The sequence below is a fragment of the Pollicipes pollicipes genome, unplaced genomic scaffold (assembly GCF_011947565.3).
Source record: "Pollicipes pollicipes isolate AB1234 unplaced genomic scaffold, Ppol_2.1 Scaffold_3447;HRSCAF=4054_pilon_pilon_pilon, whole genome shotgun sequence".
Classification (NCBI taxonomy): Eukaryota; Metazoa; Arthropoda; class Thecostraca; order Pollicipedomorpha; family Pollicipedidae; genus Pollicipes; species Pollicipes pollicipes.
Genome location: NW_023596297.1, coordinates 22,494,524 through 22,513,630, shown reverse-complemented (window position 1 = coordinate 22,513,630; position 19,107 = coordinate 22,494,524). Strand labels below are relative to the sequence as shown.

The following is a 19,107-nucleotide window of genomic DNA, read 5'->3' as shown; positions in this document are numbered from 1 at the left end:
CTAGGTGCTGATGACCGAGTTGTGCCGGGAGAGGCCCGGCTCGACGATGGTCGAGTTGTGGCGCGTCTTGCGCCGACACTCGGCCTCCTCCTCCGGATCGACGCGGCTGACGGCCATCGAGAGCGCGGCCGTCTTGTCGAAGTCGATGGTGGCGTACCCCTGGCCGGGCCGCGCGGTGACGGCAGCCGCCGCCGCCGCCGCCGCCGTCGCCGGCTCGGCGCGCCCGGCCGCCTGCAGGTCGAGCACGGCGTAGTTCACGAGGCGCGCGGCGCCACTCCCGGCCGCAATGTTCACGTAGCACCGCTCGGCGTCCTCGGCACTGGCGACGCCCGCCTCGGGCAGCACGTTCACGTACAGGTGGCGCCGCTCGGCCTCCTCCGCCGACTGGTAGTTGGTGTTGATGTCGCACGGCACCGTGTTCAGGTACGAGTGCGCTGGCTTGGACTTACGCTGCGCCGGCACCGGCGGCTGCTTGGCCGGCTCGGCGTCGGGCGGCGGCGCGGCGGCCTCCTCCGACCACACCTCCTCGTTGACGTACACGGCCTGGTCCGAGCCGTCTGCCGAGAAACACCAAGACGGGTCAGAACGGGGACCGGACGCGTTGCGATCCGTGGCATGGCTTACAGATGACAAGTACACAGTTAAAAAATTACGAGTTGCATCTTCGTTAGCATGACATACGTGGAATACATCAATACGACGCACACTGTTAATAGCATGTGAAAGCACCAAACACGAAAAGCGCCACCCCACCCCCACAAAAAAATCAGTTATGACCGTAAACCGGCCTAAGTGATCGCAGCAAACCCAAGCGAGCGGAAAGCCTGCGGGTTGTGTTTTTGTCATGCTCCTTCATTTCGTCACCGGAATCCAGAAATTGCCACGCACAGTCGAATTCCTCTACCCTTTACAGCTAATAATACTACTACTTCCATATCCGTGCTCTGAGCCCTGCGTATTCGTATTGCATGACCTTGTTGGGTGCCTCCCGGCCCCGTCAGTCATCCGTTGGTTTATATGTAATCCAGCCGCGGCACATGAGCGCTCCCAAACTGCGCTAATACAAAGACCTGTTCTTCACAAAGAAAGCTTCGACAGCACAGCATATGATGCGCAAAGACACAGTCGCGCACACTCCTTCCTACACAGGCACGCACATGCCTTCCGAGACAACCGCGCACGTTCCTTCCGACACAGCCGCGCACGTTCCTTCCCACACATTCGCGCACACCCCTTACACAGTCGCGCACATTCCTTCCCACACAGTCGCGCACACTCCTTCCTACACAGGCGCGCACACTCCTTCCCACACAGTCGCGCACACCACCCCCTGTACAGCCGCACACAATTCCTTCTACACCAACACACACACTCCTTCCTACATCGCCGCACACACTCCTTCTTACACCGCCGCACACACTCCTTCCTACATCGCCGCACACACTCCTGCCCACACAGTCGCGCAGACCACCCCCTATACAGCCGCACAGCCTCCTCCCTACACCGTCGCACACACTCCTTCCCACACAGTCGCGCACAACATCCCTACACCGCCGCACACACTCCTTCCTACACCGCCGCACACACTCCTTCCCACACCGCCGCACACACTCCTTCCTACATCGCCGCGCACACGCCTTATGATTCACAGACGATGTCAGCGGTCGACATCCCTTTCATTCCTTTGTCCACACACCGGCGGTGCAGAGTGGCCGGAAGTAAGCCCCTCTGACCTACCGGCGGTCCGCCCCACCCCTGCCAGTGGTCCGCCCTATCCCTGCCGGCGGTCCGCACCACCCCTGTCGGCAGCCTGTCCGCCCCTGCCGGTGGTCCGCACCACCCCCGCCAGTGGTCCGCCTTATCCCTGCCGGCGGTCCGCACCACTCCTGCCGGCAGCCCGTCCCAGCCCTGCCAGCGGTCGGCACCATCCCTGTCAGCAGCTCGCCCCACCCCTGCCGGCGGTCCGCACCACCGCTGCCGGCGGTCGGCCTCGTCTCACCTGCCGGTCCGTGCCAGGCCTCCAGGGCGGCCACGTCGCCGTTGGCCGCCGCCGTGACGTCCCCGTGCGCGGGCGTCTGGCGGCCCTCGTCCGCCGGGTTCTGGATGCACGTCTGCCGCCCCAGGGGGTGGTGTCACACTCGCACCCCAGTCCCGGCAGGGCGACAGAAGCGCACGGACATGCCGGCGCGCACATACACACACACAGACAGCTCAGCGATCAGCTGTCTCGCGACACCTTACACCCACGACTCAGTTGTAAGTTCATCGTTTACTTATCAGCACTAACATGCGTATCGGAACAAATGTGCAGTTCATGTTTCAAGTTGTAACGTTCAATGTTTCCTTCGTAACTGTCGCCAGTTCCACGTAACTTAAATGGCGGGATATCGGCATAGGGGGCACCGTGAACGGCAAGAGCGGACGCAGCAGGTTCGGGAAATACATCGACGATGGCTCAATTCCCACCAAGCGCGCCGTATATCCTAGCCCAGAAGTTGGGAACTTCAACGCTGTACAACACGTCATGGTGCCGCATACCGTTACGAATCCTCCGAACTAGTCCCCTACCGGACTACGGCACAATTATCCATTCATCATTCAGCCGGTGTGTGTAAAATCCTTTCAGCACTTGACCCCCAAGTGGACTATATACTCCCGCGCCTCACTGACCTGCAGCAGCTGGAACAGGGCCTCGGCGCGCTCACACTTGAAGGCGTACACGCCGGCGCCGGTGGGGGCGCGTCGGCCCAGCTCGAAGCTGAACACGCCCTCCGAGTAGCCGTACCGCTTCAGACAGCGGATGGGCCATCGGACGCCCGAGCGGCCTGCGCGCACAGGTCAGACGGTGACCGCATGTCAGCCGGGGTCACAGGTCAGACGGCGCAGTGGTCAGGACACACGGGTTGGACAAAGACCGTAGGTCAGAAGCGGCCGTGGCTCAGACAGCTCGGGTCAGATGGCGTGCCAGACGCAGGCCTGGGCAACGGTCGTGGCTCAGACGTGACCTCGGATCACTAGCCACGAACCTGAAAACGACACGTTCACGTGCGGGCAGCTCGCGGAACCGCGTCACGCGCCAGCAGTGTGACGTGTCACGTCACGGCCGGCGTTACAAACAGACCGCCAAATGCCTCCGCCTCCACCAGCGGCGGACGGCTGATCGCATATTTAACACCTGGGCATGCATCTCCCCAGCAGGCAGGCATTCTATGGCACACGCCCGAAAGGCAGCGGACACCTACCTCTTTGGTGGAGAATAATGTCCCGATCTGTGATCTCCAGTTTGGCCGGTCGCAGCTCCTGACCAAGGTCGTCGATGTTGACCACTTGGAAGATGTTTGGGTGACGGTCATTGATGTCCGCCTTGCTGGACATGCATCCCATGTCCCCCAGCAGTGGTCAAGAGGTGCGTGTCAAGGTCATTGGTAACCATTGCTCAGGACACACATCTTGCACATCCCTGCAAAACATAAGGTCAAGGATTAACGACTTGAGCTATGTTTCTGGGGCGTCATGGACTTGTGGAATATTTCAGATATCTACTTGTTTCATTTTTAAAAAAATGACCGGATAATACGCACATGCTATCGACGGAATTGTCTCTCTCATTTTGTCACTGATATTTGGATGTTGCTCCCTAAATAATTGCACTTTTCATGTGTTGCATAGTTCTGATTTGGCATGCAGATGACACATATGCATGCCTTCCAGCATGTGCATGACTCCCCAGCCCTCCTATCCCAAAAACCTCAGTCCCTATAATGGATGAGTTCCACTCTACAGCCAGGGATCAAAATAAATTTGTCATCATGTTCAACAGCATTGAGATTCTTGCCCTGTCTCACCTCATTCCCCCTGCCATGGCCTGGTGGGAGCTCACTATGTTATGCTGCCTTAATATATTCTAATGATTTGATGTGATTAGCCATGCGAAGTTGTCCTCAGCTCCAGAACCATTCTATTAACCAAACTTGTTCCCTTTTTACCATAGTAGGCCATGTTCGACTTATGTCCAACAGACTTGGTAACTGATAGGTAGTTAACACCTTTCCATAGATGTACCCAATCCCATCCTAACATTCCCATCCAATCATAACATTTTAATGGCTTCACTCAGCCTGCTCCTCTTACAAACCATCATTAATGATCTGTCCCTCTATCAACCTGAAGCCCATGTCATAAATGTGCTGACAGTCCTCATATTTGATTTCTAGGGAAAACCTTCCACAGCTCACTCTACTACAGAAGAGGTTCCAGTCTCTCTGTGAACCTCACCTTAATTGTCATGGCACATGGTTTATTTCCATGTGGTCTTACTACTATTTGTGCACAAAAAGCCTATGGTAGATAATGTCAACTTTGGCATCCTTATACCTGCCATGTGAGTCATTGCTTTTGAGTGGAGAGTCATATAATGACCCAGCCCCTGTTATGCACCTTGCACAGCCCATCCTCCCATAGGTCTACATCTGCCCAGGAGCCACTGGTAATGATTTGGAGAAAACACAGCATGCCACCAAAAATAACAAATTTTAGAATGCATACCACTGTAGCCTGTTGACATTGGTAGTAGCATACTCATTTCATGTATGATGTAACTTGATGTATTCATAAATGCAGTGCTGTTCCATGCATCTTGTCAGGTTACTTTCAAACATTTAAGTTAAGTGTAGCAGCACAAGGCATAGAGTTTCATTCTGCTTCACAAGAACTGATTCAAAAAATACATTCACCACATTCCATTCATGTGCACCTGCATCTATTTGACATGATTCACAAAAAGGCCACTCCTGAAATTATGAGACCCAATTTCACAAAAACCAGTTTCAGTGACTCATGTTCAAAGTTTAATGCACACCTTTGTATATACTGTATGCAAGTTAAGTAGATATGCATGCTAGGAGTGGTCATGGGTGTGGGACCATGCTGCAAGTACAGGATATTATTATGTAGCAGTGGTTTTATACTGCTTTTAACCCAGTCCTAGCATAAGAAAGAAATCCCAACACCAGTAAGATTAGTAAGCCAGCAATGCAAAATCTTCTTACTCCATACTGCAGCTTTCCAGATCCAAAATAAAACCTGAGTAATTTAAGTAAATATTATCATTTTTTACTTAGAAATCACACATGATATGCCTTCAAAGAGGTATATAATGATGGTAATGCATAATGATGGTAATGCTACCACAGACTATCCAATCATAGAGTTCACACCCAAACTTCATACAACTCTTGCATGCCTCTCAGAAACCTATAAAAAGCTCACTGGTTTACAAAATTGATACACTGCACCATGTACCTACAGGACATTGGTACCCTGAACCCGACTTCAATGAGCCAACTCAGTGCCGGGTCAAATTGCAATGATTCTGCAAATTTATGGTGACCATTTGGCAAACCCTGGGCACCTAGATCTATGGAAACATGTGCTAAAATTGTCCCAGTAATGTTGCAGTTAAGCTAAATATCTCTAACACACCATGCATGTTTTCCATTTTAGGCTACTGAGACTGATCAGCAATAATTATCTTACATTGATGCAAAAAGGGCAGCGATTGAAGCTTCTAGTGCACATGCCTAACTAAAACATGTCATAAGGCAACACAAGACAGAGCAAGGTATCACTAAATGGGTGTGACGCCCGTAAAAGTTGTATGTATTTCAGTGCATATAATTGTTTTCGTCCACCGGACCAAGTTTTTGCAAAACAGAATTGTTAACGCACGGTAGCAGCACAAGGAGACTTATTTTAAATCAAATCCCGAGGGGAAGCAACACGCACCTACTACATTCACCTGACAGCTGACAAGTGACAATAACCCACTCCCAACAAAGATGACCCTGATCTCACTTGATCTCAGCCTGCGCATTACGAAATCGGCGACGAACCGCAGCCGAAAGCGACAGCAGTCGCAGTAGTAACAAGGAGGTGGCACAAATATTGTAAGGTCGTGTGTGTCTTAAATGACAACGACCTAAAGCCATTCCAAATACCAAAAACGCATTTTTCCGTTTAACAAGACCTTCATTCTGCAACATATCAAAACTAGCTCAAATACAGCAGTAAACTGGGACAAGTACTATTTCATGTAAAGCCCGCATCAATGCTACGGTGTAAAATACTATCCCTTTAATATGCCCTTGGAAAGAATATCGAGCTTTTGTTTTTTGATGCATTTGGTTTTTGTTTTGGCAGCAGAATATTTGGAATACATTCATGGCGCAGGTTCAATTGCTAGCTGACATACTTGAGGCCTCTGAAAGCCGTATCAGGCTGCCGGGTAGTATGAGGAGGTGGCACTGTGGACGACGATTGGGAGTGGGGTAATAATTGGAGATGCGGTGCCCTGTATCTTGAGGACCTGTGCCCTATTAACCGGCAGATGAAGATTCGAAGCGGGGTAGTGAGAGCAGGATAGCTAAGGTTTGAAGTGTATGGCAACAGGGAGAGGGTCTGGGAACGGTTGCTTTTAGGTTGTCACGCGTACTTGGTTTTATTGCCCTTTGAAGTGTCAGGTTTCATTGCCATTTGCGCACATTTTTCCAGCACGATTTATCATTTTGAGTTATGCAGTTATATTTTATGAGGTGTGACATCTGTGACACCCATTCTTGGGATTCTGAGCAATCTGGAGCCTTGAGACCAATCAGGTGGGTACAACAGGTACAACTCAGTGTCATGCCCAAGGGCACTGTGATGAAAAGAACCCTCACTGTCTGCATTGTGAGCACAAGCTCACAGCTGCTCATGATGAGCTGCTGACAGTGATTTGCCTGGTATAAACATGTTTTTCTTTTGGATCTTATCTTGCAAATAAATGCAAAAATATGAACTGCTGATACTGGAAGCAAGGTTAAAAACAAACTATTAGTAGAAGTTACTTTTTATAGAAAATTTTCATCCCATTGAGGGTTTATGGCTACCAGGAGAGGCAATAGCACTGACAAGCTTAAGAAATGTTCTTGGTGTTCTCTTGCAGACCTTGGTGACCAGCACATTGCCAACATGCCTGGGGAAGACAACAATAGTGTGCCACAGAATGACAAGTCAGCAGTCATTCATGAAGTGTCTGACTTTGACTGGAGAGTAAAGGTGGGCAGCTAACCATATTTATGTGGTGGTTATCAGCTCTTGATGCCTGTTTACCTACCTCCCAACCTGAAAATTAGTTATAATGGTATGATGCTCATATTTTCCCATGTTTAGGAAACCAGAGTTTGGGTGCGTTTTCTAATGGCATCATCGGCTCATCGTTCATTTGTGAAATGGTGCTGATACATGCAAATAATTCCAGGTTATACTGGCTTCCAGCTCAGCTGGTATGATGTATGAGCCCTCACCTCTGTGAATTTCAAGACAGCAGGGGGTGAAGACATTACTTTGGAGCTGAATAAGAAACAACTGGATGAGATGATTGAAGCTATGGATGCTGCAATCAAGGCTGCTTCTGAACTGCAGTGATGACATTTAGCATTGTGATCAGCATCTACAATTCATGTGTACAGTGTGATATTGTTGGTAGTACTCTTTGGCTATCTGTGTTTGCTAAGATACAACTAATGTTGGCTTCTGGTTTGACTGCATATAATGCATACTGGTATAGTTATGGTAATTACATACACAAAAAAGTGTGGGAGCATTGGGACCATGTCCATGACTATGCTACAGTTTTACAATATTGCATGTGTCTACTGCTGTGATAAACTGTAGGTGTTTGTGCCAATGAAAGGTTGAAATATCAATTATTGTTGAAATCAGTCTGATCACAGGTGCAGCAGTAAGTGAACATTATCTCAGACACAATGCAGAGAAGGGCAGGCAAAGTATGGGTCAGTGAGTCTGTTTTAGCATTGAGCAGAAAATATTTTGGACCATAAGGGCCAGTCCTGCCTATATTGAGTGAGAATGTTTGCAGGTGGCCTGGATCTTTGCAGTCATGGCTTATGCTGCTGTGCAGTTCTCAGCAATTAACATTCCACTAGCACTATTCTGTAATGGAATTGTGACAAGGCATTGTGGAGTAGAATGCATAGAAATTATCATTCAGCTTGCTCTTTTCACTTAAGCATTTGGATAGCTTATCAAATTTGTTGAGATATTTTCAAGTCACTTGTGTCATGTGTTGAGCAGACATTGCAACATTACTGAAGTTTCATGTCTCCATTTGACTAATGCTGAAAGCTGAAATTTACCAATGGCAAGAAAGGCGAAGGAAATGGAAGAAAACTTGACAACAGGGATCGCTACCCATGACCAACACCTGACTGACCTGAGAGATGGAAATTGTGCGGAAAAAGGGGTCAGTGTGTGTGACCGGCGATGTGTCACCGAGCTCGAATCCTCTGCTCCTGGAAGTTTCCGAGGATTGATGGTAAATCTCGGCAGCCACGGAAGACCATGAACTAGGTGGTGTCTGTGAATGTAACGTCTGCGAACGTTGCGCTTGGTCAGTCCAGTCTGACCCACACCAACGCCGGAAGCCGGGCGCCGAGGCGGGCCTGGTGTCGCTGACCTGGGCCCCGGCCTAGAATATGGTACGCTGGGCCCAAACCGTGTGAGTCTTGACAGTGAACGGCATGCAGGCGTGTAACACCCAGCTCACCCAGCCCAGCTCAGACCAACATCCTATGTCTCCCATATCTAACTTTGGACGTGAACTGTACCTATGAGTCAATGTACTTGCATCAGGAACTTGTGTATGATGGGCAAAGAGTTACGGCTAACTAGTTGCAAGGTTAAATGTATGCCTCATGTATCGGTAAGAATGTTGTATTTGCACGGAGTCTTTGTGTCATCACGTGAATACTGCTTCACATGTCACCTCGCTAGTCCCACGCCGCCACTTGCGGCGTGGCCTAGCGTACTGTTACACGTTGGTAGACACACGTCAGATCTACAATCCGAAAGCGAGCATTCATATGTGTATTTTCAAGATACTGGTGGCATTGCAATTTGACATTAAAAAAAATGAACAGCACACAAGATTTGAATCCCCACTCCTCGTCAAACATGCCAACGCCCAAGTTTCTCGTAAGTTGATTTCCAAGCTAATGCATGAAATCAAATTGGTCAGCATGAGACGGCGAAACACATAGCTTAGCGGCAACTTGTGGCTGCGCACGTCAAGAGCTTGCAGCTTTTCACGCATACACACAGGCGCCAAAACCAGTGTTACACCGTGCAACACAAACAATAAAACAGTTGCACCCTCACTTCACCCCGCACCCCTACGTGTCGGAGTGTGAGATCACGAGCCACGATATCACGAAGTAGAAGAGGAAGATGGGATAGACTCCCAGAGCCTTGCGGGACGCGGGCTGGCTGTCTCCCAAGAACTTGACGGACGCTGAAACAACGCCGCGCGAAGTTCAGACACGCATCCAAACCGAATGAGTTTACATTCATTATCAATCTTCTATGCCCCGATAGTGCGAGTCTACGAGTCCCTGGTACCATTTGTTACCTTCGCCTTTATCGTTATTTTTTGTTACATTTACCTTTATTGTTATATTGTTATCCTCGCATCTGTTATCGTTACGTACCTTTAGGTCCGTAATGTTTCACATTACGGACACACGTCAACAGTTTCACGACAAAGTGGAAAGACAATGCCTGCAACCAATGTGCAAGCTGCTTCTATACATGGGCACTAAGTGACCTCTGATATATATGTACTATATATATATATATATATATATATATATATATATATATATATACACCTAAAACGGATGCTTAAACGATACTGAATCTCTGCCCGAACTGCGCGCATGCCGCTAAGACCGACCAGAACGCTTACGATCAGTTCAGAACACGCTCGAAATGTCGGTAGATGCACGACGGCTTGCACGGCGACGACCATGAATGGTGCCGCTTGCAACGTTTCATGCCGCGGACGACGGCAACGCAGCCTGAGCCCGGCAGATTTACCATGAAAACAAAATCATAGCAAGGTACTTTTAGTTTTCTAGTGGCATGAATTGCTTTCGTCTGCCATAACGTGCCTGGGATTGCAACAGGTCGTGAGGACTCACCATATGTGGCCCAGCCAAAGCCGACGCACGTGAAGAGCAGGCGGAGCACGAACAGCGCTGTCGTCTGCGGGAACAGCAGCACCAGCCAGCACAGCAGCAGTGCCACGATGGTGGGGAACAGGCAGTAGCCCAGCACGCACACGCTCTGGAAGAAAGAACTGCCGCCCAGGAACAGTCAGGCAACCGGCATTAACACGCTGGGCGCTGTTCAGCAGGTAATAGCAGCCAGACCGAAGAGTTCAAAAGAGAAGGAAGGGGCCAGTCTTTTTTCCAGACGTGTTCGGAACAATTTTGACCAGTTTGGAGGGCAGCGATGAAAGTTTGGGTACCTGAGCTAGCGCACGTTTTCCACAGATGAAATTTGAAATTCCTGAATTCGACGGATCAATAATTGTGATCTCTTTCTCGAGGTGACATAGGTGACAAATTTCTAAAAAAAGACAACCCTTATTCTGACAGAAAATGTCCTATATGCCGGGTTTCAAGACTCCTCTTCCGATTTATACCACAATGAAGTGTATTACTGTCGTTCTGTTTACCAATGGTCATGTTATCTAAGGTCCAAATAGGCCAAACCAAAGCCTTTGTGACCAGATTTGATCCTTTCAGGGTCGCACGATTTAAACCTTGATAGAATATATCACGGCTTTGGAAGTGAAATGCATCACTTGTGCGATTCTCCCTTTGATTTCAAATTACTGGTTATGTGCAGCCAGCAAAACCAATCCAGGAAGCCAAATAACATTGCACGATGGTTTCATAACGCATAATTTTCCAAGTAATTATGATAACAATTGTTGGTGTATCATGCAAAACCAGCATGGATGGAGACAGTATTGCATTCATCTCAGATGCGCTTTAGATGCGAAACATCCACGGTAAATATGAAACAAATGTGAGCCAGATTAACCTTAACGTGGCTCTAGAAAAAAGCAGTGTTTTTGCCACAAAGCAGGGTCACCACGGTTCAGCCGGGCCACGCGACGTCATGGGTTACGTACCGAACCTAACACGGGTCGTTGGGCTCGCGTGGGGCACGCGGCCCGGGGCAACCGGGAGTCCGGCGCGCACAACGTGTGCTTGTGATGAGCAGATCCAAGAAGAAAACACCATCCAAGAGGCGATTACTTAAACAAACGACACTGAGACACCCATGACGTGGCAACCAGCACCGCCTGAACCAAGCAGTGCTTTGACGTGAGGATGACACGAGGATTAGGCACGTCGCTACAGCATCACAACAACCAGTACCGCCTGATCCAAGCGGTGCTATAACGTGAGGATGACACGAGGTTTACGCACGTCGCTACAGCATCACCAGGTTCCCTTCGCGGTCCATGGAAGCCTGTTGGCCGGCCAGAGCGGAACTCACATGGATCCGCCCAGCAGCTTGGTGTTGAGCGTGACCACGGCCGAGCCGATCCAGATGATGACGAACACCTCGGCGAACTCTGGGCCGCCGTCGTTGGCGGCCACGCCGGCGGCGGCCGGCTCCGGCGCGCCTTGCAGCATCACGGCCAGCACCGTGCACAGGATCAGCGGCCCCCAGAGGTCCCCTGACGCCGGGCGAACGGCGGTCGGTTACACGCCGACAGCCGTAGGGGACCCACTCAAACACATGACAGGCACGAAAACCGCTGACAACAGAAGAATGCCATAGGGCTCCCAAAGCTCGAGAAGATGAAAACCACAATTTTTGAAAAAGACGAACCAGAAATCGCAACGGCACCCTTTCACGCAGTGAAAACACGATATCTGACAAATGCAGAAAAGCAATCAAACATTGCCAATCGATTTGGGACGAGCTGAATACCTTCAAAACGAGGCATTCTACTATGCAACACAAATATTCAACTTATTTCAAGATGATTCACTGAGTCAGCGCAATGCCTTCGAAACGAAATGCCAGTCGAATCGTGTCAAGTGTTTAATACGATGGCTTACATTCCTTTAGCAGTGCCTTCTTCTCCCGAGGGTACATAACGTGCCAAAACTTCGCTCCGACCGCCTTCAAATCACGCATCTGAAATGTCATATGACGTGGTTTACTGATATTGAAAAGTACTCAAACGCACAAAAAATGCTCCGTAGCCAAAGACAGATTATCAATTAGAAGCATACTGGACCGATGGATAAATGGGGTTTTTAGGACTACCAGTGAATAGTCATATGACAAACATGGCACACAAAACGTTGCAGACATTGGCGAAAACCAAGAAAAAACAATCATCTAGACACACAGTGTGCGTCGCCCGATATCTTAAATACGTCAGCACGTTAAACTGCGCGAGGCACGTTTGGCCAGACCGCAGCGCGCTCGACCGCCGCGCCAAGCAGTGGCCGGCAGCGGGCTCGGCGGCTCTCCCAGCACGCACGATCGTCTGTCGGATGGGCTCGTCCAGAGTGTTGTACTCCACCGAGCCGTCGGCGGCCCGGGACGGCTGGCCCGGCACGTTAATCTGGCCGCCGACGTCCGACGGATCCATGCTGGACTCCTCGTACATCTGCCGGCCAGAACAGCGACACAGCTCGTAAATCACGAGTAGTACGGATCAAAACAGAAAGACATGTTTTTGTCACTGTTACTGCCCACATGTGAAGCACCGGGCTGGTGCGTCGTTTTATTATCAGTCATATCGCACGCAAATCAGTAGGTAACGAAGTGCGTGCAAATGAACACTCAGTTCCATGTTCACACATATTTTGTCCGTCTCAATGTAAAATTGGCAGCTACCGATTTTCAGCCCCAGCTTCATGTCAAATCGGTAGGTACCGCACTACGCGCAAATGAACACTCGGTTTGATGTCCGTACATATTTTGTTCGTCGAAATGTAAAACTGCCAGCTACTTGTTTTCACCCGCAGCTTCGTGTCAAATTAGAGCAGCAGAGACAATTTGGGTCGTTTTTCATACTTACAATAAGGAGCTAACGATAGTTCTAGAAACTACTAACATAACAGAGCATGTGTGCCCGTCACGAATTAGTGTCCCGTATGGCTTTCGCTACTACAAGAGAACGATGGATGACGTCTGGAAAAAATTATGAGTCAATATGCTACATATTTGAGAAACACGAAGAACTGGAGAGCGGTCTATCTTGGACCTGATTAAACTCTGGATGAATATAATTGACTCAACCAGAGGACATTTGAGATTAAAATCAGAATTTGATTCAAAGTTGCTTCTAAAATGACAATTTGAATTAAACATTTGTTTGAGAAAATTGCTATATGTGATACTCACTCTGAATCTGAGCCAAGTCAATCATTTTTTAATCTGGGCCTCAGTAAAAGCTATTGGATTCAAAATAAATGCTGCCACATCAATGGGTAGCTCACATAATGTCTAGTTTTGGGCAAGGAGCACTTCATTACATCTTTGGTCAAGTATGATGATACTACAGCAAGGCTTGAGAGCTTTGATAGGATGTGACAGCACCAGATTCACATTACTCACCAGAAGGTCCACGCTCATCTCTTTTCCAGGATCAACAGCCATAATGCAGATCGTAGGACGATTGTAGCTTGCTTTGTACCCTTCTCTGTAATTGGGCTTGGCAAATGGGCTGTGAAAGAAAAAAAGATTACCAAATAAGAGCTGCTGATAAACTGTGTGCACTTGGTAATGGGTGTCTACAAGGAAGATACAAAACACGAGCAAGAAACAATTTTGATTTATATTTCAACAATGTTTGGCAGCCAATACACTACTCAGGTAGGTGACATCTCAAGTGTTTTGGGAGAAAAAATGGTGAACATTTCATCATCAGGTGCATATTGGTATGCTATTGTGGGCTGCAAACCCCTCATCTAGGACAGCTGATACTCACAAATTGTGAAGGTTTGGCAGGCATGCTTAGATTTATGGATTTAGATTACTATGATCCCAGATAAAAAAAATACCCATCTTGAGGAAGCCTCACAGCTGCTGAGCTTTGCCCCATCAAGACAATACAGACTCCCAAAAAATATTTACATAAACTGGAGAGCTGTGAGGCTGGAGAAAAATAGGACTATGGCTAGAGAACACCCAGATACAAGATGTTCTGAGCCATTCTGGTTTGTGTGGTGTTGCAATGACTTCAAGAAGCCTGACAGAAACCTTTGACACGGGTATGTGAGGCAACAGGGTTGTTAATCACTAGCAATGAGGAAGGCCCAATGTTCTCTGCAAACTCTTTGCCAGCATTTTCACAGATGAAGGGACTAGCCATTTTGTAAGACAAAGTCAAACTAAATACTTCCTGGAGAATGGACTCCTTCATGCCACCTGTGTTCCTCCAGACGAATTCCTGAGGAGCTCCTGTATGACTAGGAGCCAGTGGATGTGGAGTACTCAGACCTCAGAAAAGGTTTTCATTCTGTTTTCTATTACAGACCACATCACATATAAAGAAGCATGAAGAGCAGTCAACCTGGTTGAGGATGACATTAAGGTGTGTATCATGTTCCAAAGGATGGAGAGAGAAGAATTTAGAGAGAAGAAGAATAATTACATTGAGAATTTCTGAGGCCAACCAGATACTGATGGTGGTGAAGTGATCACTTGCCAACATTGATGATTTTACACTGTCAATGCTCTACATGACAATGGGATGTTAATTGCTTAGCATGATGACATCACCTGGGGTATATAATACAAGCTGCATGAAGAAGGGCTGGAGATGGTTCATCAATAACCTATGCATCTTGCCTGCAAAGTGAGGTGCTGGTCATATGTCAAAAGGCCTCGACTCCCCCAACCACCCTGGCTGTACCACTATCATTGCAGAAGAGACATGGTTGCAGTGCTCCAAATGTTTCAGACGGGTGATATGCCCCTGTGGTGGATAAATCCCAGACAAGAAACACCCCTTAAGTGACAAGAGGATGCCAAAGGAAGCTGTAAAACCTCAAGCTTAGACTCTTGTCCATCAGTACCTGATCAGCACCAATGTTGTAAATGACTGGAACACTTTCCCATCTGCACTGGTATTATTGACATCAGCTGAATGAACAGCTTAAACCTTGACTTGATTTACACTGGGCTGCATGCGTGAGATCCTATATTGGTGACTTCTCTTAAATGAGATTGTTTCTTAAATGAGATTGTTTGAGTACCTGGACCTGAATGGAAGCTTAGAGACCATGATCAACACACCAGCAGTATTTTAAGTTCCCATCACATCACAGGAGGTTTTGCCTGCCCAATATGGCAACCTAAGGCAAGAAGAAACATCATCAGTCCCTTACATTCAAAACTGGCACTATCAAAAGTACCTCAACCACCACCACCATCACTTGGTCATAACCAATGTTTGTCAATCAATTGATGGTTATGTGGTTGTAATGAAATATTATAATCAAAGGTCAAGGCATGAACCAACCCTGGAACACCACTGTGTTAAACTCAGACCAGGCTAAATTGCTATAGATTTTCCAAAAAAACATTGGCTGAAGAAGTGTAGGAAGTATTTTGCTTGAGACAAGTTACGCAACACCACAATTCCTTGAAACACTGGCACACATCATTGCCACACAAACATTGGTGCATAGAACTTGGTGGCAACCATGCTTGATGATGATGATGATATTGGCACTTAGGGGTGCACTGACAGCTTTGGCCACCATGCACCCATAAGTCGAAACGAAGTCAGCTATTTGCAGGGACATTTGTAGAGCAGAAAATCCTACTGCCAACAGCATATTGTTAGTTTTGTCAGTCTGAATGACAGACATGTGGAATAATGAGCCACACTGCATGGCTTTACATGGCATATCCCACTTATGCTAGGCATTATATGTCCGACTGGCACGTAGGTACTTAACACGCGGGTACACAAACCGTTCATGCCGACATGTTTATGCCAAAGCCTTACCCACGTACCTACAACATTTCTCACCTTTGCGCCAACCGACCCTGTTCACCACGGCGCTGCAGACCGCCTCGCCGTCACGGCAATACAACACCCTTGTCGTGTGCCACCGTTTGCCGACCAAAAATCCACTCCAAAGGCCGCCGAAAACCACCCCAGACAAACTACGATACAGCTTGGTAATTGGTTTCAGTGTATTGAAAGCTTATCGCAAATCCGAAAGGAACACTTTTGTGCGCAATGTTATGCCTCAATCATTAGGTCTGTCCAACATGGGCTAGAAAAGACTCATTGGTGGGAGGACTCTACCGTTTTCTGCTGCAGAATTTGGGCAGTCGTCTGAGCGAGCATTTCATTGGTCAGTACTGTATATCACGCCAAACGTTGGCGGCTTTTTTGTTATTACGAACAAATGGTCTACCGTGTAATATTTTTGTCTTTTCTTGAGTACCTTACATTTGTACCCGAGGGAGGGACTGAAAGGCCGACCAAGGCTGCTGACAGCCCCATGTTCCGAACCTGTGGTACTGTTGACGTGAAACCTTCACTATTCGATACCGCTTGGTCGGTAACCTATTCTTCGCAGAACGTGGTGACCTTGATCAAGCGAACGACCCCATGCTCTGAGCATGTGGCACCGTCCGGCAAGGAACCTTCACCACTCGACGCGACGTAGTAGATATACTGTCCTGTTCAGAACACGGCGACTTTGGGTCAGGCCAAAGGTCACCAAGAACGACCCGGACCACCAAAATTGGCCGCAGACAACATCCATGCTCCGAGCCTATGTCACCGATTACGGTGAAATATTCACCAATGGATGCGCCATAGTCGATATTCATTCCTTCTCGGAACACGGTCCTGGGAAGAATCGAGTTAGGTCAAAGGTCACCAAAACCGGCCAAGAGCACCAAAATTGGCTGCAGACAGCCGCATGCACAGAGCATATGGCCCCGGTTGGCATAAAACCCTCACCAATCGATGCGCCAGCCGATACCCTATCCTTTCCAGTACATGGTTACTTTAGGTCAGGTCAAAGGTCACCACAAGTACAGAAAAACGAAAAATATGGTCGCCGGCTTCCATTTTGGGGATCTTTGTTCTGCTTAAAGGTCACCATGTTCTGTGAAGGATAGGACATCGACTAAAGCCGTCGATTGGTGAAGGTGAAGGTGCCAAAGGCTTGGAGCATGGCGTCGTATGCAGCCAATTTTGGTCGTGTCAGCCGTTTTTGGTAGCCTTAGACCTGACGCAAATGTTCTGGTAAAGATAACTAATATGCCGACTATGGCGCATCAATCGGTGAAGGTTTCGTGCCAATCGGTGCCATAGGCTGGGAGCATTGCGTTGTCTGCAGCCAATTTTGGTGGTTCTGACCGATTCTGGTGACCTTTGACCTGAATCAGGGTCACCATGTTCTGTAAAGGGTGGGCTATCGACCAAGTAGCATCAAATGGTGAAGGTTGCATGTCAAACGGGGTCATTGGCTCGAAGCATGGGGCAGCCAACAGGTTTGGTCGGACGTTTAATCCCTCCCTTTGCCCGAGGATTCTGATCTCGCTGCACAAGGATATGAATGTGGAATGCATGCTTCACGACGGTGGGGATGAGGTTGGAAGACCCACCTATACACATTGATGTGAGCACGGCGTAAGGAGCGTGTTCTTCAAATTTCCTTAGAATAACATTTGCATTCTAAATGTTGCCCCGTAAGTGCAATTTTTTACATTGTATCATCCAATGACATTTTCGGTTAGTAATCTCCGCGGGTTTCAGGTTAGGTTGACCCTTCTAATCAAGTGTTGCCCTCCGCCCCCCCCCCCCCCCCCGCCAAACCGAGACTCAAAGACGGGGCGATTTGCATGCCGGTACAAACTATAACTGTTCACCAATGAGTATGTGCTTCCTACCCGGAGCGTAATTGCCACTGGAGTCGATGAGATTTGGACGCTACCTTTTGAACAGCTTGGGCTTTTTGGGATGCCACAGCAGCACCGTTCTTCTCTGGAACACGTCGGGATGGTGGTGGTGGTGCTGACGCATCATACCGTCAGTGAGGTCCGATTGGTCGGAGAGTCCATCCAGCGGCCCGCACAACGGTAAGAGCGCCAGATTTTGTCGTGCTTGAAGTGTGAAGCTGCTCACGCGACGCCATCAAAGATGGTGGCAGCGGTCAAGACCTGCTGGCCTTCTCCGTGGGCAACTCTGAGCCGCCGGGCAGCGCTCCGCCGCCATCAGCGCCGCCTACATCCAACGCACATTCGCGGCATCTGCATTTCGCCACATGCCCGTCGCCAGTTGTTATGTCTAAAAACAACCACCCACTTTCGATGTGCTATCCCGAGTCAACGTTTCTTTGGTACGATGTTCAGAGCATGCCTCCTGAGATTTCCCTTGTCATTGTCCGTTCTATGGGCTGCAAGAATTGAGCAGGCGAGCGAGTCGAAAATCGTCAGACATAGTTTATTCGAGGACATGCCTTGATGGAAACTCCCCGCAGACACCGACTTCCGTGCTTTAAACAACTTTTCAACACCAATAAAATAAACCCAAGTGATAACATCAGGTCAAAGCACGGAATGTTGACGAAAAACACTGAAAAGAACAGGTCACCAGGCGATAAATATGCAATTGTTACACCGCCAACGAGCACCTCAGCAAAACATACATGGATATTGATGTGCGCCCACACATTTTTAAAGTAGCTCTGACGCGTAACATCGGAATGTATGCGGTCGGTAGGCCCGACTCATCACCCCACCACAATACACACAATCTCGACGCATAAAACACAGACTCGGTAACCGTTAAAGCTCGCTGCCTCCGGATCACGTCGCATTTAGCGCACACAACACGAGACTTCATCACTGCCGGTATTGCGCTCGGCTTCACGATGGCCGGGGAGCGTGCGGTGCGCATTAGCTCCCAGACGGCCACCAGCCGCGCAGTCCACCACACAACTGGCCACTGTCCGCTCGGCTGGCGGCATCCGCACCCCCCCCCCCCGCGCCCTTCCCCACAGCTGCCATGATGTGCGACAGATCCAGCGGTCGGCGGTGACCTGCGACTGGCCCCTGCTGACGCGGCCCACCGACCGTCTCCGGCTGAGCGGGCGTCCGCTAGCTAAGCCGAGCCGAGCTGCGTCGGCATCGGCCGCCCGAAGTCACATCCAGCTCGACAGCCCGCCGCCGGCCACCTCCGGTTTCGCAGCGCCC

The 19,107-nt window shown here is 49.0% G+C and overlaps 2 protein-coding genes and 1 long non-coding RNA gene across 3 annotated transcripts; 1 reads left to right on the top strand and 2 right to left on the bottom strand.

The window, feature by feature from the left end:
• LOC119092296 (fibroblast growth factor receptor substrate 2) lies at positions 1-5,865 on the bottom strand. The gene is made up of 6 exons (XM_037215266.1): positions 5,785-5,865; positions 3,243-3,460; positions 2,671-2,825; positions 2,000-2,111; positions 224-557; positions 1-169 (listed from the first exon to the last, which is right to left on the bottom strand). The coding sequence occupies exons 2-6, from the start codon at positions 3,382-3,384 to the stop codon at positions 1-3; spliced, it is 912 nt and encodes a 303-aa protein (XP_037071161.1). The 5' UTR covers positions 3,385-3,460; positions 5,785-5,865.
• A 708-nt stretch (positions 5,866-6,573) lies between these two features.
• LOC119092644 (uncharacterized) lies at positions 6,574-7,339 on the top strand. The gene is made up of 3 exons (XR_005093517.1): positions 6,574-6,653; positions 6,983-7,095; positions 7,298-7,339. It is a non-coding gene; the product is annotated as an uncharacterized LOC119092644 (long non-coding RNA).
• Positions 7,340-8,898: 1,559 nt separating this feature from the next.
• LOC119092643 (protein YIPF6) lies at positions 8,899-16,130 on the bottom strand. Its single transcript, XM_037215605.1, has 7 exons — positions 15,920-16,130; positions 13,495-13,603; positions 12,413-12,541; positions 11,982-12,060; positions 11,410-11,593; positions 10,038-10,195; positions 8,899-9,349 (listed from the first exon to the last, which is right to left on the bottom strand). The coding sequence occupies exons 2-7, from the start codon at positions 13,534-13,536 to the stop codon at positions 9,231-9,233; spliced, it is 711 nt and encodes a 236-aa protein (XP_037071500.1). The 5' UTR covers positions 13,537-13,603; positions 15,920-16,130; the 3' UTR covers positions 8,899-9,230.
• Positions 16,131-19,107: the final 2,977 nt, after the last annotated feature.